Source organism: Acartia tonsa, chromosome 10 (genome assembly GCF_053477335.1).
Source record: "Acartia tonsa isolate MP-2025a chromosome 10, ASM5347733v1, whole genome shotgun sequence".
Classification (NCBI taxonomy): domain Eukaryota; kingdom Metazoa; phylum Arthropoda; class Copepoda; order Calanoida; family Acartiidae; genus Acartia; species Acartia tonsa.
In genome coordinates, this window is record NC_137269.1 from 34593565 (window position 1) to 34611436 (window position 17872).

The following is a 17872-nucleotide window of genomic DNA, read 5'->3' on the forward strand; positions in this document are numbered from 1 at the left end:
ACAAAAGCTGCTTGAAATAAAATAAGTATTCTCACAGAAGTAATGTAATGTTATTATAAACAATAAAATTAAGTAATAACTATCACATTCTACAGTACTGTTTAACAATTTACATTACTTACTTTCGTCTTTTCGTATATACTGTAATACTGCAGGATTTCAAAACTTTTTTATACCTGAGATACATAGCTTCATGCTGCTCCCTGATTTCTCGTGACGTCGCCTTAAAATTTGAGAGATGTTTCATATTTTGTTTGCTTAAAAACTTTGGAATTTTTTTTATTACAAAATTACTTTTGTGTACCTACCTACTTTTCTTATGAATATTTTAACTTATAATCAATTTATCGCCAATTTAATGTATTAGTGACGTCATTACTTCAGACCTTAATACAAAAAAAACGCCAATATGAGCACATCGTTAGACCATCAAGATTAAGATGAAATAGAATAAAACCATCCCAAAAACAATATAAAACTTCCCAAAAATTTAGAACGCCATCAGTTGAGTAGTTAACGAAATATTAAAGCTACACACTAAAAGAACTTCACATGATTGTTATTTAGAAACCTTGTAAATGCTTACCGCTAAATGTTTGCAGAACCTGATCTTTGACCTGCAAAGCGGACACTTGGTGTTCATGGCATTCTTCTGGCCAAGTCGTCGCAGGCAGGGCTCACAAAATATGTGCCGACAAGGCTCAGTCTACAAAAAAAAACAATGATAAAAGCAGAGATAATCGACATAAAAAATTATCAGGGAAGCAGGGAGCATTTAAATGTAAAAATATGCTATAACATTGGTTGGATTATAAAAAAATTGGGTATTTTTATCAAATCTGATTGGTTGGTTCAAATTAGCAATGTCTAAACTTTTCAGTCAATAAGTCTAAATTAAATAAGGGGTTATTTTATTTTTCATTCATTGTCTTATCCCTAAAAATAAATGTACTACCTAATGAGGCAAGGAAGAGAAATCACGACTGTTTTTTATGACATCAATAAAATTGAATTCTACCTGGAAAGGTTCAAAGAGAAGGTCAAGACAAACAGGACAGATGAGTTCATCAGGTAAAGCCTCTAGCTCGGGCTCTGCTTCCAGAAGTTCTCGCAACTATAATAATTTATGTATTACATGCAGAAGTCTTAAGGAATTAGTCAAAGGAAGGGAAAAAAAACCTTCCACCCAAAGTTTAGTACTTATAGTATATTGCAGACACCATAACAAAATTCATGCGATGGGTACGTATTGCGTTACCCAACAAACACCCAACCTTTTCAATTCATGACCTTTGTCTAAAGTCCTAACTGTACATAGTAAGGGCCAAGGCATTCCCCTACTCGTACTATTGATATCACGCACCTAACATAGCTCCAATAAGTACCAATTTTAATGTCTATAGTATGACGCAGTTTTGCCCCGACTCGAATCCGACACCTCCCCGACGGCAAGCCGACAAATAACCATTACACTAATATTGTCAGGTACTACCTTTGTATTTCAGTTTTATAAACATACATTGTCATATGGCTCTAAAGCTTTGGGGACAAAATCTGATTGGGTAGTGAACAAACGAGCATTGTCCAAACTTTTCAACCACCAATTTCAATATACATATTTTTTTATCGTCTATTGTCTTATTGCTGGTCCAACTGCATTAAGAAAGCATAAATAACCTTATCCTGAACTTTGGATTCTTGTGACTTCTCCTTGGCTTTATTTTCCTTTTCTCTTTCCCGTCTTTTCTTCCTTCTCTTTATTTTCTCTATTTGTCTCCTAGTGAGTTGATTCTGTTGGTTGACAGCCAATAAATCTTCCTCTGTAGAACTTGACTCCTAATTAAAAAAATATATGTAAGTTAACGTGTCATTGAAGATCAAACAACACTTTGGAAATTGTTTTGCTGGGTACTATCTTTACATTTTTTAAAACATAATATATTAAAATTGTTACAACGGGTTTTACGAGATCTTTTCCCTTAATGTTTTTCCCGCCCCCATAGCAAATAGCCTAAAACCTTCGTTAACCAGTAGGTATATTCCAACAAAAGTGAAGTCCAATCTCTTCAGATTAGTCAGAAGGACTTAAAAGATTAGATACCTACTACGAGACGTAGTTGTCCTTTATTACAAAATAAAAATATAATATCTTACATGATCAGTGTGGTTTTGTGTGGAGGTGGAAATAGAATCCAATTCTATGTCAGTTTCGTCAGCACCTACAAAAAAATTATACCTCTGACAAACAAAACATTCGATTCATTTGAATCACCATTTTTAGTTAGGATTATAATTTTAAACAATATAGGTAGGTAAGTACTTATGCATTTAGAGTTAAATTATCTAAAAGAAATACCAATTTAAAAATCCTTCTTTACAAATTACTTGTGACTATTCCCCTAGAGGCCTCTAAGACTCCTCCCTCCTCCCCCCTTATAAATTTAAGTTTTGAAAGGAATTTGTTTTGGCAGGGGTTCAGGAATCAAAACTTCTCCTTAAAAAATGTAAATTTTTATAATTTTGAAAATCTTACTAAACATAGGTATTATCTATTATTCTAGTTTTCCAAAGCTAAATTAAACATTCTATTTTCATCTGAAAATGTAAAACATATAGCAAAAAGTAACAGCATAGAAACAAGGTGCTTTCTCTCATAGGGCCTAGCGAGCACAGAACCCCCCTCCACAGACACACACACACAAAACAATTCAAAATTAATTTGAAAATAATTAATGGTGGTTTGTTTCTTTATGCCTAACCACTGCGGGGCCTATAAGTGTCCTATACCTGTGGGGTTACCCTGTACCCAATATAACCTAATCTAAGGTAAAACACTAACATAAGGGAGGAGGTTCTGTGCTCGACTAGGCACTTTGAGAGAATCAACCAAATTAGTTAGGAAGCCAAGAGTATTTTAAGTACCTTGACTTGCTTGGCTTATGCTTGCATCCTGACAACTTTCTGTAGTAGAAGAGGATGCCGTGGATAGTTCAGTGCTTTCGTTTGCACTACTTTCTGATGTTATGGCTTCGATGCTGTTTGTATCTGTAGTTGCAATTCCTTCAGATGCATTGATGATTGATTGGGGAATTGTTGACGGCTGAATCACATTTGCTCCCAACACAAGGTTAAAATCAACCTGAAATCAACAAGTATTCAATTATCAATTTAATTAAAAACATTTTAACACGTACATCTATTTCAATTATGCAAAAATTCAAAAAAAAATATTTTTTCTGTATTGATGGGGAAGAAATGGCATTTTATTGCATAACTAGCGGCTTCGCCCCTAGCCTCTAGGGGCTTTGCCCCAAGAGGTGATTAAAAAAATTAAGGCGAAATTTGTTAAAGGACCAAGGAAATCTTCTACAAAACCTAAAGAACCTAGGAAATCTTCTACAAAACCTAAAGAACCTAGGAAATCTTCTACAAAACCTAAAGAACCTAGGAAATCTTCTACAAAACCTAAAGAACCTAGGAAATCTTCAGCAAAAAAAAAAAGAAAAAAGAAAAAAAATGGGGGGGGATTTTTTTGTTTTTGGGGGGGTTGGAGGTGTCCCACCCCCCAAGAAAATAGCTTAAAACCACCACAGGACCAATAGAAATATACCCTAAAGAGTAGAATCCAATCGGTTCAGTGGTTACCGAGATCTTAAGGGACAGACAGACAGACAGACGGACAGACGGACAGACATCAAGCTACTTTGTATTATAGATTACCTAAGCTCTTTCTTTTTTCTGTAAAAATATAAAAAATAATACCTTGCTCTTGACAATATAAACTTGTGTTGCCATGCCACTGACAAAATCAAACCCTCCAACTCTTGTTCCACACTTGCAACAATTCAGCTTTCCCTTGGTCCAACCACCCTAAATTTACCGTTGTAAGAAATACTTACAAAATGTAGAAGGGTTAGCTTTATGAAGGGAATTTAATGAGAAAAATTACTTTGGTCTTAGATTTATAAACTCGAAAAATGACCAAAGAAAAGTAAACAACATGCTTTTAGAATGGGTATGTCATAAAAAGAAAATGCATATTGGAATACCAATATTGAGTCTTTATCTTTTTTTGATGAAACTTCTTTCTGTTGATCAAAATCTCGGCTATTTAGGCTAAACCAATAGTATTAAAATATAGTTGAGATTATATTTTCAACCTGTTCAATTTGGTCATCAATCCATTTTGGGCGTTTTTCTTCATCTACACCAAGTATGTTGGTTTCGTCCCCTGATGCAGGATCTGATACTTCACTAGAATAAAAATAATGAAGTCAGGTAACAAAGTTAATAAAGAAAAAATATTTAAGTTCTAATTTTTAAGTCTTTGATTCGATGTCATTGGGTTGTCATTAGACTTTTGAATTGCCCTTCTCTTCTTAGATGTTAGGGGGCGTAGCCACTGTTTGATTCATGACTGCTGTTGGGATTTTTTACCTGTAGTCATGATCAGGTTTGAACAGAAGAATTTCCCGACATTTTTTACATTTTAATTTGTCCCCGCCAGAGCTATGGTTGGCAGCTGCTGGCTCCAAAGCTAATGCCATCTTCACTTCTAAAGATAATAAAAACAAGGATGACACCATCCACAAGTAGCAAAGCACAAACATCATTGGTGGACAACAGACTTGGGAAGTTTTAGAGATTATGTTTAGTGGTCAAATAACAGATGTGAAGAAAAAAAGAAAAGATAATAAAAGAAAAATTATTAAAGTCACGAAACCGTTACGTATCAATATAAAACATAGTCTTTTTTAGCATGACCTATTGCAGAACAGATCGTCTGTTAGCTGACCGACGTACCAAGTAACATTAAGAAATTGGATACCTTAACTCTTCATAAAAAATCAGCAGCAGGTAAAATAACGTTTACCCCATAGCGCTGCAGACGGACAGACAGTCAAATTGAATTACAGAACAATAATTGCTACTAAGAATATGATAAAGTAATTACTTATATATAAAACTTTTTTAGCTGAAATCAAAATACTTTTCTAGAGTTTGACATATAGGGAATTAATGTCTATGATAAAATAAATACCATAAAAATTTCTGGGGAAAAACAGTTTATGTTATATAAATAGAAGATAATTAAATATTTTATTTTTTTAATTTTAGAAGCTAGATCGCGGGACAATTAATGATTAAATCAGAAACATAAGATATTTAGATACCAAGTACTCAAAGGGAAAAACAATCTTAATTATCTTAAAAAAACTAATACAATACAACGTAAAACATAACATTAAGCACAAAAAGACTTGATTTTTAACTCTGAACACTTATATAATGTTAATTTTTCTATTTTATTATTTGTTGTTGTCGTCTGATTTCTACTCTGGTGGTACATGTAGAAATTATACCTTGACAAAAATTCCCATTATGAATATGAAAAAGTTTCTGTTTATATTAAAAAATCGCTGCAAATACATGCAAGAAATTTTTTTATGAAAGTTTAATCCATTCAAACTAATTTCCATTGAATAGGTGAAAAAAATATGTCACGGTGATTATCTGAAGGAAAATATATGAAGAGAATTAAATGCTATCATCTCTTCCCATTTCCTTCCCTTTCAAGGGATGGTGCTTTTGGGGAAGGGGTTTGTTTTGATGGCTTTTAGTAAACTTTAAACATTTTATTCAGCTTGTAACTGTTTATTTTCATTTTGTATGTAAAAATATTGAATTTTACAAAAAAAGGGTATTGAAGCTGACTTTTAGGGTGCATCAAAAACTTTTTGTCTTTTTTTATCCCAAAACGAACTGTATAAAAAGACATTTTATTCTACTTTTGATAATTTAAACATTTTTGAAGGTTCTGCCAGGCATCCATGAAAAATTTTACTTCAAAAACAATTGCTAGTAAAACTATATCTCTAATTATACGATTTTATTGGCACAGTAGGGCAATGACAGGATAAAAGTATATATTTGTTGGTCATTGGGAGCTGTGAACTTGATTTTTGGTTTACTTCTAACAAAATATGGGCAAAATACGATTGTCAGAACTTATATTGTAATTGCCCCCATTAACGCCCCCATATGGGCATTTTTAGTCCAATTTCTGGATTTATTTAAGAGAAAATTTAACAATTAATTTCTCCCTTCCTTTTAAATAGCTAGGGACAACGACACTAAAACTTATTTTTTATGTGAATATTTCCTAAACGGAAAAATTAATGTTATGTTGATAACCCTGAATTGAAACCTTATTTATTATAAAGTTGGAAACCCTGAAATCATTGTTTATCATATTTCGCCGCCATTTTTGTTGTTGCAGTAGTCGGTAAAAATTAGACTATGCTTTAAATTATTAATTATTCTTTAAAATTAAGTTTATGTTTACAATTTTCATAATTATAGTTAGAAAGTTTATTATTTTATCCTAAATTTTTGTTGATTGTTACTGTCACCTTTTATATATTATACATGTAAAAAAAAGTATCTTAATCAATATCGTTAACTGTCTGTATTTTATATATATACATAATTCTTCCTAAAGTTGATATTTTTGTCATTTAAATTAGCTTTGAATGATTATAAATGAACCAAGGCCCTAACATACTATAATTTCATGCCACATTAAGATATGCATCCTTTGGTGAATTACATTTTTTGTCAATTTTCAGAAGTAAAAAAGACTAATTATAAAATATCAAAATGGGAACCCGAGTGTACATGGGAGGTATCACCCACAGATGCAGAGAATCAGATCTAGAACATTTCTTTAGAAAATACGGAAAGATCAGGTACATAACCAATTAATTATCTTTAATAGATATAGAAAGCATAGATGGCCAATCGATCCTTTTAGAAATTAATGGGAACAAAGTATAGGATACAGCAAGTTTGTTATATATAATAGGTATCTACTATGTTTACAGTAGAGTAGTAAAACATCCACGTAAATTCTAAACTTGGAAAGAAAATAGAATTATGAAAAAGATTTCTAAATAAAAAAAAATTCTTCATGATCGAAAAGATCAAGACATTTTTTATAAATTGGTTTTGTAATAGCATCGACAAAACGCTCGTTTTCAACTTTCCCTTACTAGAAATGTTTAATTTTTCAGAGACATTTCCATCAAGAATAAGTTTGCCTTCATCGAGTTTGATGACGCGAGGGACGCCGATGACGCTTGCTATGATCTTCACAAGAAAGAATTTCAGGAACAATATTTAAACATCTTCTCAAGGATTACACATAATATGCCACTCTAAATGATTAAATGTCTTTATAAGACCTACATAGTTATAAAGTAGCAACGCTACTGTAAACTGGTCTAGAGAACCTAATTCTTATATAAATGATATGCATTTTTAAAAATGTTTAAAATGTAATTATGGCTGCTGGGAGGTCAACCAACCAATGAGAAACAACAAACCAATTCCTACCTATATTTCTTAAGTTTTCAGAATTGAAGACTTTTATGTCATGTCATTATCCCATCCCATCCAATATATATCCCTTCATAATAAACATCCTGTTACTTCTAATTAATGGATAATAAAATTACTTATACATACATTGATGTTTAAATATTTGAAAATAAAGGGCGAGATAGTAACTGTTGAGTTGGCACGGGGTACACCACACGGCAGAGACAAGGAGAGATGGGGCTACGGCGGAAGGTGAAATATGCGTTTACCGTATGTTAGGATTTAAACCTTACTCTACAAATTACTTTTGATTACAAAAAAAAATCAAGAGTAAAATAACCTTTTACTAAGTTTATTTTTACCTATCGATAGATATTTATTGTTCAAATATTATGTAATGAAAATATATTTTCTGTTATGCCTCTAGGTGCACTTGAGTAATGGTTGTGAATTCAACCTTCCAGTTTAACTACAGCAAACTTTAGTTTTTAAATTTTTTTCCATGGGTTATTTTCGCTACATATAGGCAGACAAATAAACAACAATGTTACTTTTGAGGATTAATGGACCGAATTTTTTTTTATTAGGTCACGCTCCAGGTCAAGGTCCCGCAGGAGGAGGTCACGCTCAAGATCCAGGTCCAGACGTTCACGTTCCAGGTAAAGCTCGGGGATCAAATTTAGAAATTAAAGACGTTTTCCTCAAGTTGCCCTGTGCAGTGCGAGCATATAACTTATTTTTCGGTATAGGGAAGGGGTGGGATGTAGTTTGTCCTTTGATGCTTTGCTATTTTGCAAGGCATCAAAAATATTCCCCTGTCTCTCTCTCTTACAAGCAGGGTTGGTAAAAACCCTGGTTTTTTTAAATAACCCAACCCATTGGGTTTTTATTAATAAAACCCGGGTTTTATTAATAAAATCCGGGTTTTTTTGGGCTTTATTGTTTTCTAAAGATTACTAGCGGCTTCGCCCCTAGCCTCTAGGGGCTTTGCCCCAAGAGATGACAATAACAAAAATTCAAAAAAAAAATAAGAAGAACTAAAGAAATCTTCTACAAAAGAAATTTTCTACAAAAGAAATCTTCTACAAAAGAATATTTCTACAAAAGAAAATTTCTACAAAAGAATTCTTCTACAAAAAAAAAAAAAAAAAAAAAAAAAATGGGGGAGGGATTTTTTTGTTTTTGGGGGGGTTGGGGGTGTCCCACCCCCCAAGAAAATAGCTTAAAACCACCACAGGACCAATAGGTATATACCCTGAAGAGTAGAATCCAATCGGTTCAGTGGTTACCGAGATCTTAAGGGACAGACGGACAGACATCAAGCTACTTTGTATTATAGATTACCTAGCAATTTTAAGATATACCTATGGTTAAATCATTTTTATAAAGTAATAGGATGTTTGTCTGTACCATAGGATCTCGCTAACCGCTGAATCGGTATGGTTCTCCTGTACAGGGTAGCTTTTCATAGGTCCAGGGAAGGTTTATTCCAATTTTGGGGGAGGGCACCACAAATCTCCTATGAGAAATCTTCAACGGACCCGTGAGAAGCTAACTGTAATTGAGAACCATATCGGTTCAGTGGTTAGGGAGTTATTTGGGTACATATAAACAGACATTCCGTTACTTATATATAAAAATAAGCAGTTAAAATGCAGTTATACAATAGTTAAAATAAAATGTTTTTATAATTTCTATTAATTGTTTGAAAATAGTACTCCTTATAAGTCAAAATAGAGTTAACATTATCGACAAAAGGTACATTTTTAAAAAACCTGGGTTTTTTTTGTTTTTTTTTGAGTTAAAAAACCCAATAAAACCCAACTTGGGTTTTTACTTGGGTTTTTTATGCCAACCCTGCTTACAAGGACTTGGGGTTGATTGACTGGCACTGTTAGGAAAAATCTAAACGAACCGCAAAAAAATCTTTATAAAAATAAATAGCCTAAAACCTTCCCAAAACCTATGCGAATCTTCACTAAAATGGAGAACTGAATCAGAAACGGAGACATTAAAATCTAAACGTATATAAATATAAAACAGTACATCATTATATTATAAAACATAAAATCACATTAATTAACACTGTTTCAACCTGGTTCTCAAATTATTTTAGGAGCCGTAGCCGCGGAGGTCGAGGTAGCGGTGGAGACAAGCGCCGCCCAGTTTGGCTGGACAAATATGGTCCACCCACCAGGACAGAGTACAGAGTTGTTGTCGAGAATTTAAGCAGCAGAGTTTCATGGCAAGACCTTAAGGTATCAAATATGATAATGGCCGAAAAAGATAATGCGAGAAAATTTCTAAGTATCATTGTCTGCCCTTAAATTATTCTATCAATAAATCCCTCAAACTTTAATAATCACTAGGCGTTTTCACATTTTAATGTTATTAAAAATAGGTGTTAACTACAATGAACAAAATGTGTATATAATTGGACTGATATTGTCGTTCCATTAAACAATAAACACACACCTATTAAAAATTTCTCGCTTTTCTATATTTTTCCAGCATCGCTTCAAAACCGATTAATAACCGGTGGATTAGACCCGGTTCTCAGCCGTATTGGAAATTTATGTAAAGCATCGTATTATATCCAATTTTCTACGAATATAAAAATGTACAATCATAAGTTTAAAACCAGTTTTATATCCGCGGAAAGCTGTATATATTACGATGCGATTAATAACTATTACCTACCCTTTTATGTACAGTCTTTTGTAACTCTAACCTTTTAATGGTATAATTGTTATTAGGATGTGATGAGAAGTGCAGGAGATGTTACCTATGCGGATGCCCATAGAACTAAAAGGTAATGCTAAATTTCACGTTTGAAGCATCTCATGAATGCACAAGTCGCAGCTATGAAGAAAAAGTTTACACCCGTCGTTTGAAAAATGCGTATCATATATTTTTGTATCTACCACCAATTATGAAATTCTAATGGTCTTTCATCTTAATATAAACCCCGAACCACTTCATTATGCAATCTACATTTTCCTGGATATTTTGTCTACGGTAGACCATAAGTGTACAGCTTTACAGTACATTGTTTCTATTTGTTAAAGCAACATGTATGATAAAAGAAAAAGATTCTGTTTAAAGTAAAATGCTTATATTTCAATCAAAATCTATATTTTTGTATTTTTTACCGATCCACGTCATTATGCAAATCAAAAGAAAATCAATGAGAAATCGTTTGTTTTGCCCTTTTCTCCACTTTTAAAAAATAATTCTGATAAAATAACAATTTTTTAAGGGATCTATGCATTAATTATAATGAAAAACAGTTTAAGGTAGATTTTATGGATTTTTCTAAATAAGAAATAATTGAAAAACAGAAATTCTATCCCTATCACTTTAGAGGACAGCTGCCGACCCCCAGTCTTATGGATGAAGCTAAATACATGTAAAAAATATAAATTTGCCTGAAAAGTATACAAAAATGTTTTTTGATGTGTTAAAAAAATCCATTTTAAAATCTTGATTTTGAGGATGATGGCCTTTAAGATGCTCTTACTGGTGGTGATGGTGAGCTAAATGTTATCAAAGTGCATGCCCTTGAAGAAAACTTATATATTGAACTATGGTCCATTTTTTGTAGTCATAGCAGCCTCCAGCCAAGCAATATTAAAAAAGAAAAAAATTGCAATTTTAATTACTAAAATTCATAAAGTAAATAATGTAGTTTTTAGGTAATGGTTATATTTCATGTCGAGAGGCTCCACTGGAGGCTGCTATGACTACAAAAAATGGTACATAGGTTAATAGACAAGTTGTTGTAATGGTCATGTACTTAGATAACATTTAGCTCACCTTCACCACCAGTAAGAGCATCTTAAAGGCCATCATCCTCAAAATCAAGATTTTAAAATGGATTTTTTTTAACACATCAAAAAACATTTTTGTATACTTTTCAGGGTAATTTTTATCTTTAACATGTATTTAGCTTCATCCATAAGACTGGGGGTCAGCAGCTGTCCTCTAAAGTGATAAGGATAGAATTTCTTTTTTTCAATTATTTCTTATTTAGAAAAATCATTAAAATCTACCTTAAACTGTTTTTCATTATAATTAATGCATAAATCCCTTAAAATATTGCTATTTTATCAGAATCATTTTTTAAAATTAGAGAAAAGTGCAAAACAAACGTTTTCTCATTGATTTTCTTTTGATTTGCATAATGACGTGGATCGGTAAAAAATAAAAAAAATATAGATTTTGATTGAAATATAAGCATTTTACTTTAAAAGGAATCTTTTTCTTTTATCATACGTGTTGCTTTAACAAATAGAAACAATGTACTGTAAAGCTGTACACTTCTGGACTACCGTAGACAAAATATCCAGGAAAATGTAGATTGCATAATGAAGTGGTTCGGGGTTTAGTACAAGGTTATGCTTATGCCCATAGACAGGCAAAACTCATTACTATTCACAGTTAATACTTTTAGTTTAAAAAGTTTGTTATGAATAAAGCCATTGGATATACTACTTACAAAAACCTTCTAATGTACTAATCAAGCATATTATGATAATTTAGAAACGAGGGTGTCGTTGAGTTTGCGAGCTACAACGATGTGAAGAATGTAATGGAGAAGATGGACGGCAAGGAGTTGAATGGCCGGGCCATCAAAATCATTGACATGAGCACCAGCAAAGGAAGCAGAAAGCGCAGCAACAGCAGGTAAGATAATAGCCGTTAAATTCATGTACGTACATCCCAAATGATGATACACGAAATAAGCTTTTCTGTAGATTACAATAAGTTAAAGTGGTTGAAACGTTTGGAACTCAACTTAATGAACCAACCAACCAACAAAAATTTAATTAAAGTTAAAAGTCCCCTACATAAAACATCAGGGATTGACACTAATGGAGGGATGGGCATTGAAATGTTTATTGATAGGATTCGTAAAGTTTCTTAAACAATAAACATCACTATAATTCATTAAATTTAAAACTTGATTGGTTGGTGCAAACTAGCCGTGTCATAAAAGTTTCCTGCAATCAGGGGAAACCTAGTTTTTTTCAATCTCAAATGTGCCACTTAAAAGAAAACTAATCTTGTCAAATATTTGTTTAGGTCCCGCTCCAGATCAAGATCTCGATCAAGATCACGCAGTCGCCGGTCCAGGTCACGCTCCAGATCACGTGACCGTAAATCCAGGTATAATAAAGGATAACAAAGTCCAGAGTGAACAGGATTTTCCAGGCGTTCTCGTTATATATTTGTTTACATCCAAGTATTTAAATAGAGCTTTTTTTATATAAACTTGCATTATAAATCACAAAAAAATATGCATTTTTTAGTAATTGTTGCTAAAGTATTGTCATTTTAACTTTGTTTTTGTGAGGTATTAGCAAATAGCTTTTGGCCAGCCTCCATAAATAATTTTGCCTAATGGAGATCAGTTTTATGGTAAAGATTTACAAATCTCTGCTATTTAAGGTCCAGATCCAGGTCTGGCTCCAGAGACAAGAAGTCCAGGTCCCGCAGCCGCTCCAGGTCAAGGAGATCCAGATCTTAATGGACACGCTTGGTAAGATTTTCTTATTTTATTTAAAAAGATAAGAACATAAATTTCTGACTAATAGATAATAGAACAGGACTAATAAAATTTTTTTAAAGTTTTCCAAAATGGGTTATGTTTAAAAAGTGACATGTTTTAAAAGTGCAAGATTCACAATAGTAATATGACAAAACTTATGTAAAAAATCCCCCCACCCCCTCATATCTCTCTCCTAAAACAACCAAAAGGGGTTGGGGGTGAAATGACTTATGGAAGTTTTGCTTTTGTTAGCCATGTTTATTATTTATTTTTCACAAAATCTTGTTCTTATTTCTTAATTAGTTTTTATATTTATCTTCCTTTTCTATCCTTTTGTATTATCAATCACATTTCTAAGGATTTTTTAAGGGCAAAAAGATGAGAAAACGAGCTAAATAAAGAGAAAAAATATGAAAAATATTTTGCCTTCAGAATTAATGAAAATTAAATCAAATGTAAATTTTAAAGCTATGTTTTTTTAGCTTATCTTCTTTCTCTTTTTACCGATAGTTTTCAAATGCACGAGTGTTATAGGATTTTTTACTTAGGTAAGGTTGTAGGAATGTTATAAAAGTCTTCAAATAAAGTATCTTATAGACTAGACTTGCAAAGCATTATAATACAAAGAATATTCTATCTTATATTGGCCTAGATCTGTATCTTCCCTATATTATTTTTTTTTTAAATAACCAATATATATTTTCAAAACATGTTTTTAAGCCTAGTTTATTTCTTTCATAAGATGCTTTAAAATGTAAGATGTTTATAAGAAATGAAAACGACATGGCTAAAGATTAAGTTTAATGGTAAAGAGAACCTAAGTTTGTTATTAATTATATATTGTTAACTAGCCAAGTGGTTGAGACAAACCTTCAACCATAAAGGGGGACAATAACAATACAAATGATGCGCGTGCACACACACACAAACGTGCGCGCACACAGTCACATGACGTGCATCTCGATGTTGAAGTGAGTGTACAATGCCACACAATTAGAGATTCTCTTGAAGGATGTTAGAATTATCAATCAATCAATCAAACAATTGGAAGGAAGGGACAAAAATCGTGTTTACAATTTTTCCGATGCCCCCCATGCCAATTGTGTAGGTACTTTATTAAAAAAAAAAGAATGGTGATTTTATTTTATTTATAATAGCAAATTCTTAAAGAGAAAAAAAAATATTTTATGACTAAAGTTGAATTTTTCTGTTTTTGAATTTGCATTTTATATGTTTTATTTTCAATCTTGATTGAAGATTTGGTTTTTAACATGTTATTATTTTGGTTGAAATTAGAGTATTCAATTTTCATTCTTGCGAGAGAAAAAAAGAAATGAGGTCGCTTAATATTTATTCACGAAAAAAAGGGAATTATATACCCAAATAATTTTATAATACTTTGAAAAAAAGACTTAAATTAAATTTATGTTTTCCTAAGTAAGTTGTAAACCAATATTAAATTTGATTTCCTTTTGGGTGGTATCGTACTCGAGGAGATCTCGTAGATGTAGGTGTCAAGTTTTAAAAAATCACAAAATGGTTTAAATTTCATATTTATTGTTGTTAAATAAATGGCTTTTCAAAGGTCAACTTTTCAACAAATAATTTTAATTTAATTTTGTTAATTTACAATGGAAATATATCGTCTATTGTCTTATCCCTTAATATCCCTGATAGTGTATAGATATTTATTTATTTCCTTAATTACGAGATCTTTAGTAATCACCCCCTCCCTCCCTTTATTTTAACTTAGGTTTAAAATTATTTTGCTCTAATTTCGATCTTAACCCTTTAATTTGAACAAAAATAATATTTTATATTTTAAGGTGAACGTGATTTCAAGAAGATTGATCAAGAATAAACAATATCATTAATGAATATTTCGGTTTTTTTCTGTAAAGGGTTAACTAATTGTCATTTTTTCCTTTAAAAAATTCAAATGGAATTCTTACATGGCAATTATTTTTCCCTGTTAACTATTTGACATTTTCATATATTGTATTTACACATTTAATAAAATGAAGATTGGTAAAAAAAGCATCATTTGATACAAAATTCAAATTGTATTTGTATCTAACTGTTATGTAAAAGTAACTTTTTCTGTACCGAAGGATCTCGCTAACTGCTGAACCGATATGATTCTCCTTCATATACCACCACCCCCACACAAAAAAAATTATGGGGAGGTAATTTTTCTTTTTTATACTAAAACTAATAATAAATGTTTAGTTAAATTCAACCCCCCCACCATTTCAACTGTTCTAGAGGCCTCTAGAAGCGTAGCCGCTAGAATATCACACATTACAAGATAAATTTTTAGTTTCTGATGACGCTTATTGCCTTTCTCTTACTGCACTTATAACTTCATAATAAAGAAAACCTTATTTTGTTTATAATTTTTCTTACCTACTTTTTCTGCTAATACCTAGTGTTTTTCAATAATAAATACTTAATAGCAAGTTATTGTATTTTTGTGAACTTTTTTCAGATTATAATGGAAAAGGAAAAGAAATCTTCCGAGGAACTTTCATGATATATTTTTAGAAGCGAGGTTTTTCTAAAATTAGGGTACGTACGTGTCCGTCCATAGGTTAATTATAGCTATTTCGCTAATGCACAAGATTGTATATTCTGCACAAGATTCATTTTTTTCCCTGATGTAAATTTTAAAAAAATTCCCCCTCTTAGTTTTTCCCAGCAAGGTATGGGAAAAAATTAAAAAATAATTTCAGAACTTTTTAGTTAATTCATATTATCTTCCTTTCCACACATTCTTTTAGTTTTTTTTTCACCAGGGAAGGGAGAAAAATGGAGAAAAGTATTTTCAGTTCTCCTAATTTTTACATTTCTCCACCCCCCCCCCCTCCCTATTAGCAGGGTCAAATTTGCAGAATATATACCCCTGCTAATAAAAGCATGTTAGAATTGTCCTATCGAATTCATGTAACAGTTAAGTGAGATTCAAAAGTCTAAATTTTGAACCGGATTCGGATTCTTACAAAAATCTGCCCAAAAATTAATGTTAGAATTTAAACTACAAGTTTTCATGTTCATTTCTTCTACCGTTTATTTACATAGCTTTGATTTTTTGGATGTTATCCTTGTTTTAAATAAAGGCGATATTTAAAAAATTAACGCCCTCTTGAGAATTTTCATTTCTGTATGAAAGTGGTTGGATGCCGTTGAATTAAGGGGGGGGGGGGGGGGCGTAATGACATTTATTCGTAATCCGTGAGCAAAATGGTCTTAAAATTTAGCTAGACCCTTCAAACTTGGTATATAAGCCTAGTCCTATAGGTATTACATCTAAATGGCAAAAAATTTAAAAATTTTTATTTTAGGGTTAGGTTAGGTAAGAAAAACCCTGCGGAAATGGGGTTTTTAGGCTTTTTTTTGTCTATTTTGATGTGGACACTTACCTTAAATTGTTTTTTCTTAGGGTTTTAACTAAAATACGCTGTATCTATTCATATGGACTTTATTTAAGATGATTCAGCAAGTCGGGGACCGACCCCAGGGGGCTAGGTGGGTAGCCCGCAGGGGTTAAGTGCCTTTTTCCCAATACATATGTTGTGATACATCTAATTATAGGTTTTTTAGGTCAAGGAACTCAAATTTAGAGCTAAAATAAGCATTAGACTAATCTGAAGCTAGCCCCAGCGGGCTAGGTTGGTGGCCCGCAGGGGTTAAGTGCATTTTTTCCAATATATATCATGTTATATATCAAAATATAGGTTTTTTAGGTAAAGAAACTCAAATTCTTAGCGAAAATTAGCATTAGACTAATCTGAAGCTTACCCCCCCCGGGCTAGGTTGGTTTTCTGCAGGGCTTAAGAGCATTTACCTAACCTAACCTAGAAACTTACTTATAGTTTAACATGTTATTTTTATAAACTTTGTCTATTAATGATGACTTTATCTAAGATAATCCAGCAAGTCGGGAACCGACCCCAGCGGGCTAGGTTGGTGGCCCGCAGGGGTTAAGTGCATTTTTTCCAATATATATCTTGTTATATATCAAAATATAGGTTTTTTAGGTGAAGAAACTCAAATTCTGAGCGAAAATTACCATTAGACTAACCTGAAGCCAACCCCCCCCCCAGGCTAGGTTGGTTTTCTGCAGGGCTTAAGAGCATTTACCTAACCTAACCTAAAAACTTACTTATATTTTTACAGGTTTTTTTTCTTGAATAAACTGTGTCTATTAATGAGGACTTTATTTAAAATGATCCAGCAAGTCAAGGACCGACTAATCTGAAGTTAGCCCCAGCGGGCTAGGTCGGTGGCCTGCAGGGGTTAAGTGCATTTTCCCAATATATATGTTGAGATACATCCAATTATAGGTTTTTTTTAGGTCAAAGAACTCAAATTCAGAGCTGAAATAAGCATTAGACTAATCTGAAGCTAACCCCAGCGGGCTAGGTTGGTTGTTAACAGGGCTTAAGTGCATTTTACCTAACCTAACCTAGAAACTTACATTTAATATTATTTTTTTAGGTTTTGTTTCTCTAATTAACTGTCCATTCATGAGGATCTTATTTCAGATGATTAAGCAAGTCGAAGACTGACCCCAGCGGGCTAGGTGGGTGGCCCGTAGGGGTTAAATGCATTTTTTAGAAAAAGTATGTGTTATCATACATCAAATTATAGGTTTTTTAGGTCAAGAAACTCAAATTTACAGCTAATAAAAGGATCAGACTAATCTGAAGCAAGCCCCAGCGGGCTAGGTGGATTGCCTGCAAGTCTTAAGTGCATTTTACCTAACCTAACCTGGAACCTTACTTGTTTTTTTAGGTTTTTTTTTCTGGAATAAACTGTGTCTATTTATGAGAACATTATTTAAGATGATCAAGCAAGTCGGGGACCGACCCCAGCAAGCTAGGTGGGTGGCCCGCAGGGGTTAAGTGCATTTTTAAAAAGTATGTGCTGTCATACATAAAA

At 32.5% G+C, this 17872-nt stretch overlaps 2 protein-coding genes across 5 annotated transcripts in view; one reads left to right on the top strand and one right to left on the bottom strand.

Annotated features, from left to right (window-relative positions):
• The window catches only part of LOC145329957 (uncharacterized), a 41322-nt gene extending 36728 nt beyond the window's left edge, over positions 1-4594 (bottom strand). The window contains exons 1-9 of the mRNA XM_080174448.1: positions 4438-4594; positions 4161-4254; positions 3763-3870; positions 2923-3139; positions 2155-2219; positions 1678-1836; positions 1019-1114; positions 587-706; positions 177-223 (exon numbers count right to left, since the gene is read on the bottom strand). Of these exons, the coding sequence (XP_080030574.1) occupies positions 177-223; positions 587-706; positions 1019-1114; positions 1678-1836; positions 2155-2219; positions 2923-3139; positions 3763-3870; positions 4161-4254; positions 4438-4586 (1055 nt within the window). The 5' untranslated portion in view covers positions 4587-4594. The remainder of the gene's footprint in view (positions 1-176; positions 224-586; positions 707-1018; positions 1115-1677; positions 1837-2154; positions 2220-2922; positions 3140-3762; positions 3871-4160; positions 4255-4437) is intronic.
• A 2029-nt stretch (positions 4595-6623) lies between these two features.
• On the top strand, positions 6624-14852 carry LOC145329961 (serine-arginine protein 55-like). 4 transcript variants are annotated; one of them, XR_013883191.1, is made up of 11 exons: positions 6624-6749; positions 7074-7168; positions 7554-7632; positions 7968-8039; positions 9497-9638; positions 10137-10192; positions 11923-12066; positions 12466-12549; positions 12832-12922; positions 13783-14039; positions 14758-14852. XR_013883191.1 is itself a non-coding variant. In XM_080174458.1 (10 exons), the coding sequence occupies exons 1-9, from the start codon at positions 6661-6663 to the stop codon at positions 12908-12910; spliced, it is 840 nt and encodes a 279-aa protein (XP_080030584.1). In that variant the 5' UTR covers positions 6624-6660; the 3' UTR covers positions 12911-12922; positions 14758-14852. The 4 variants fall into 4 exon arrangements, 1 of the variants encoding a protein (XP_080030584.1); XR_013883192.1 differs by having other exon boundaries at positions 13943-14039; XR_013883193.1 differs by having other exon boundaries at positions 13943-14035.
• The last annotated feature ends 3020 nt before the right edge of the window (positions 14853-17872 follow it).

What these genes read in the sequence shown, in the direction of transcription:
- LOC145329961 (XM_080174458.1), top strand. Translation starts at nt 6,661, where the DNA reads ATGGGAACCCGAGTGTACATGGGAGGTATCACCCACAGATGCAGAGAA. An exon ending in TCTTCACAAGAAAGAATTTC is followed by an intron (nt 7,169 to 7,553) that starts AGGAACAATATT and finishes ATTTGAAAATAA; the next exon opens with AGGGCGAGATAGTAACTGTT. An exon ending in TCCAGACGTTCACGTTCCAG is followed by an intron (nt 8,040 to 9,496) that starts GTAAAGCTCGGG and finishes AAATTATTTTAG; the next exon opens with GAGCCGTAGCCGCGGAGGTC.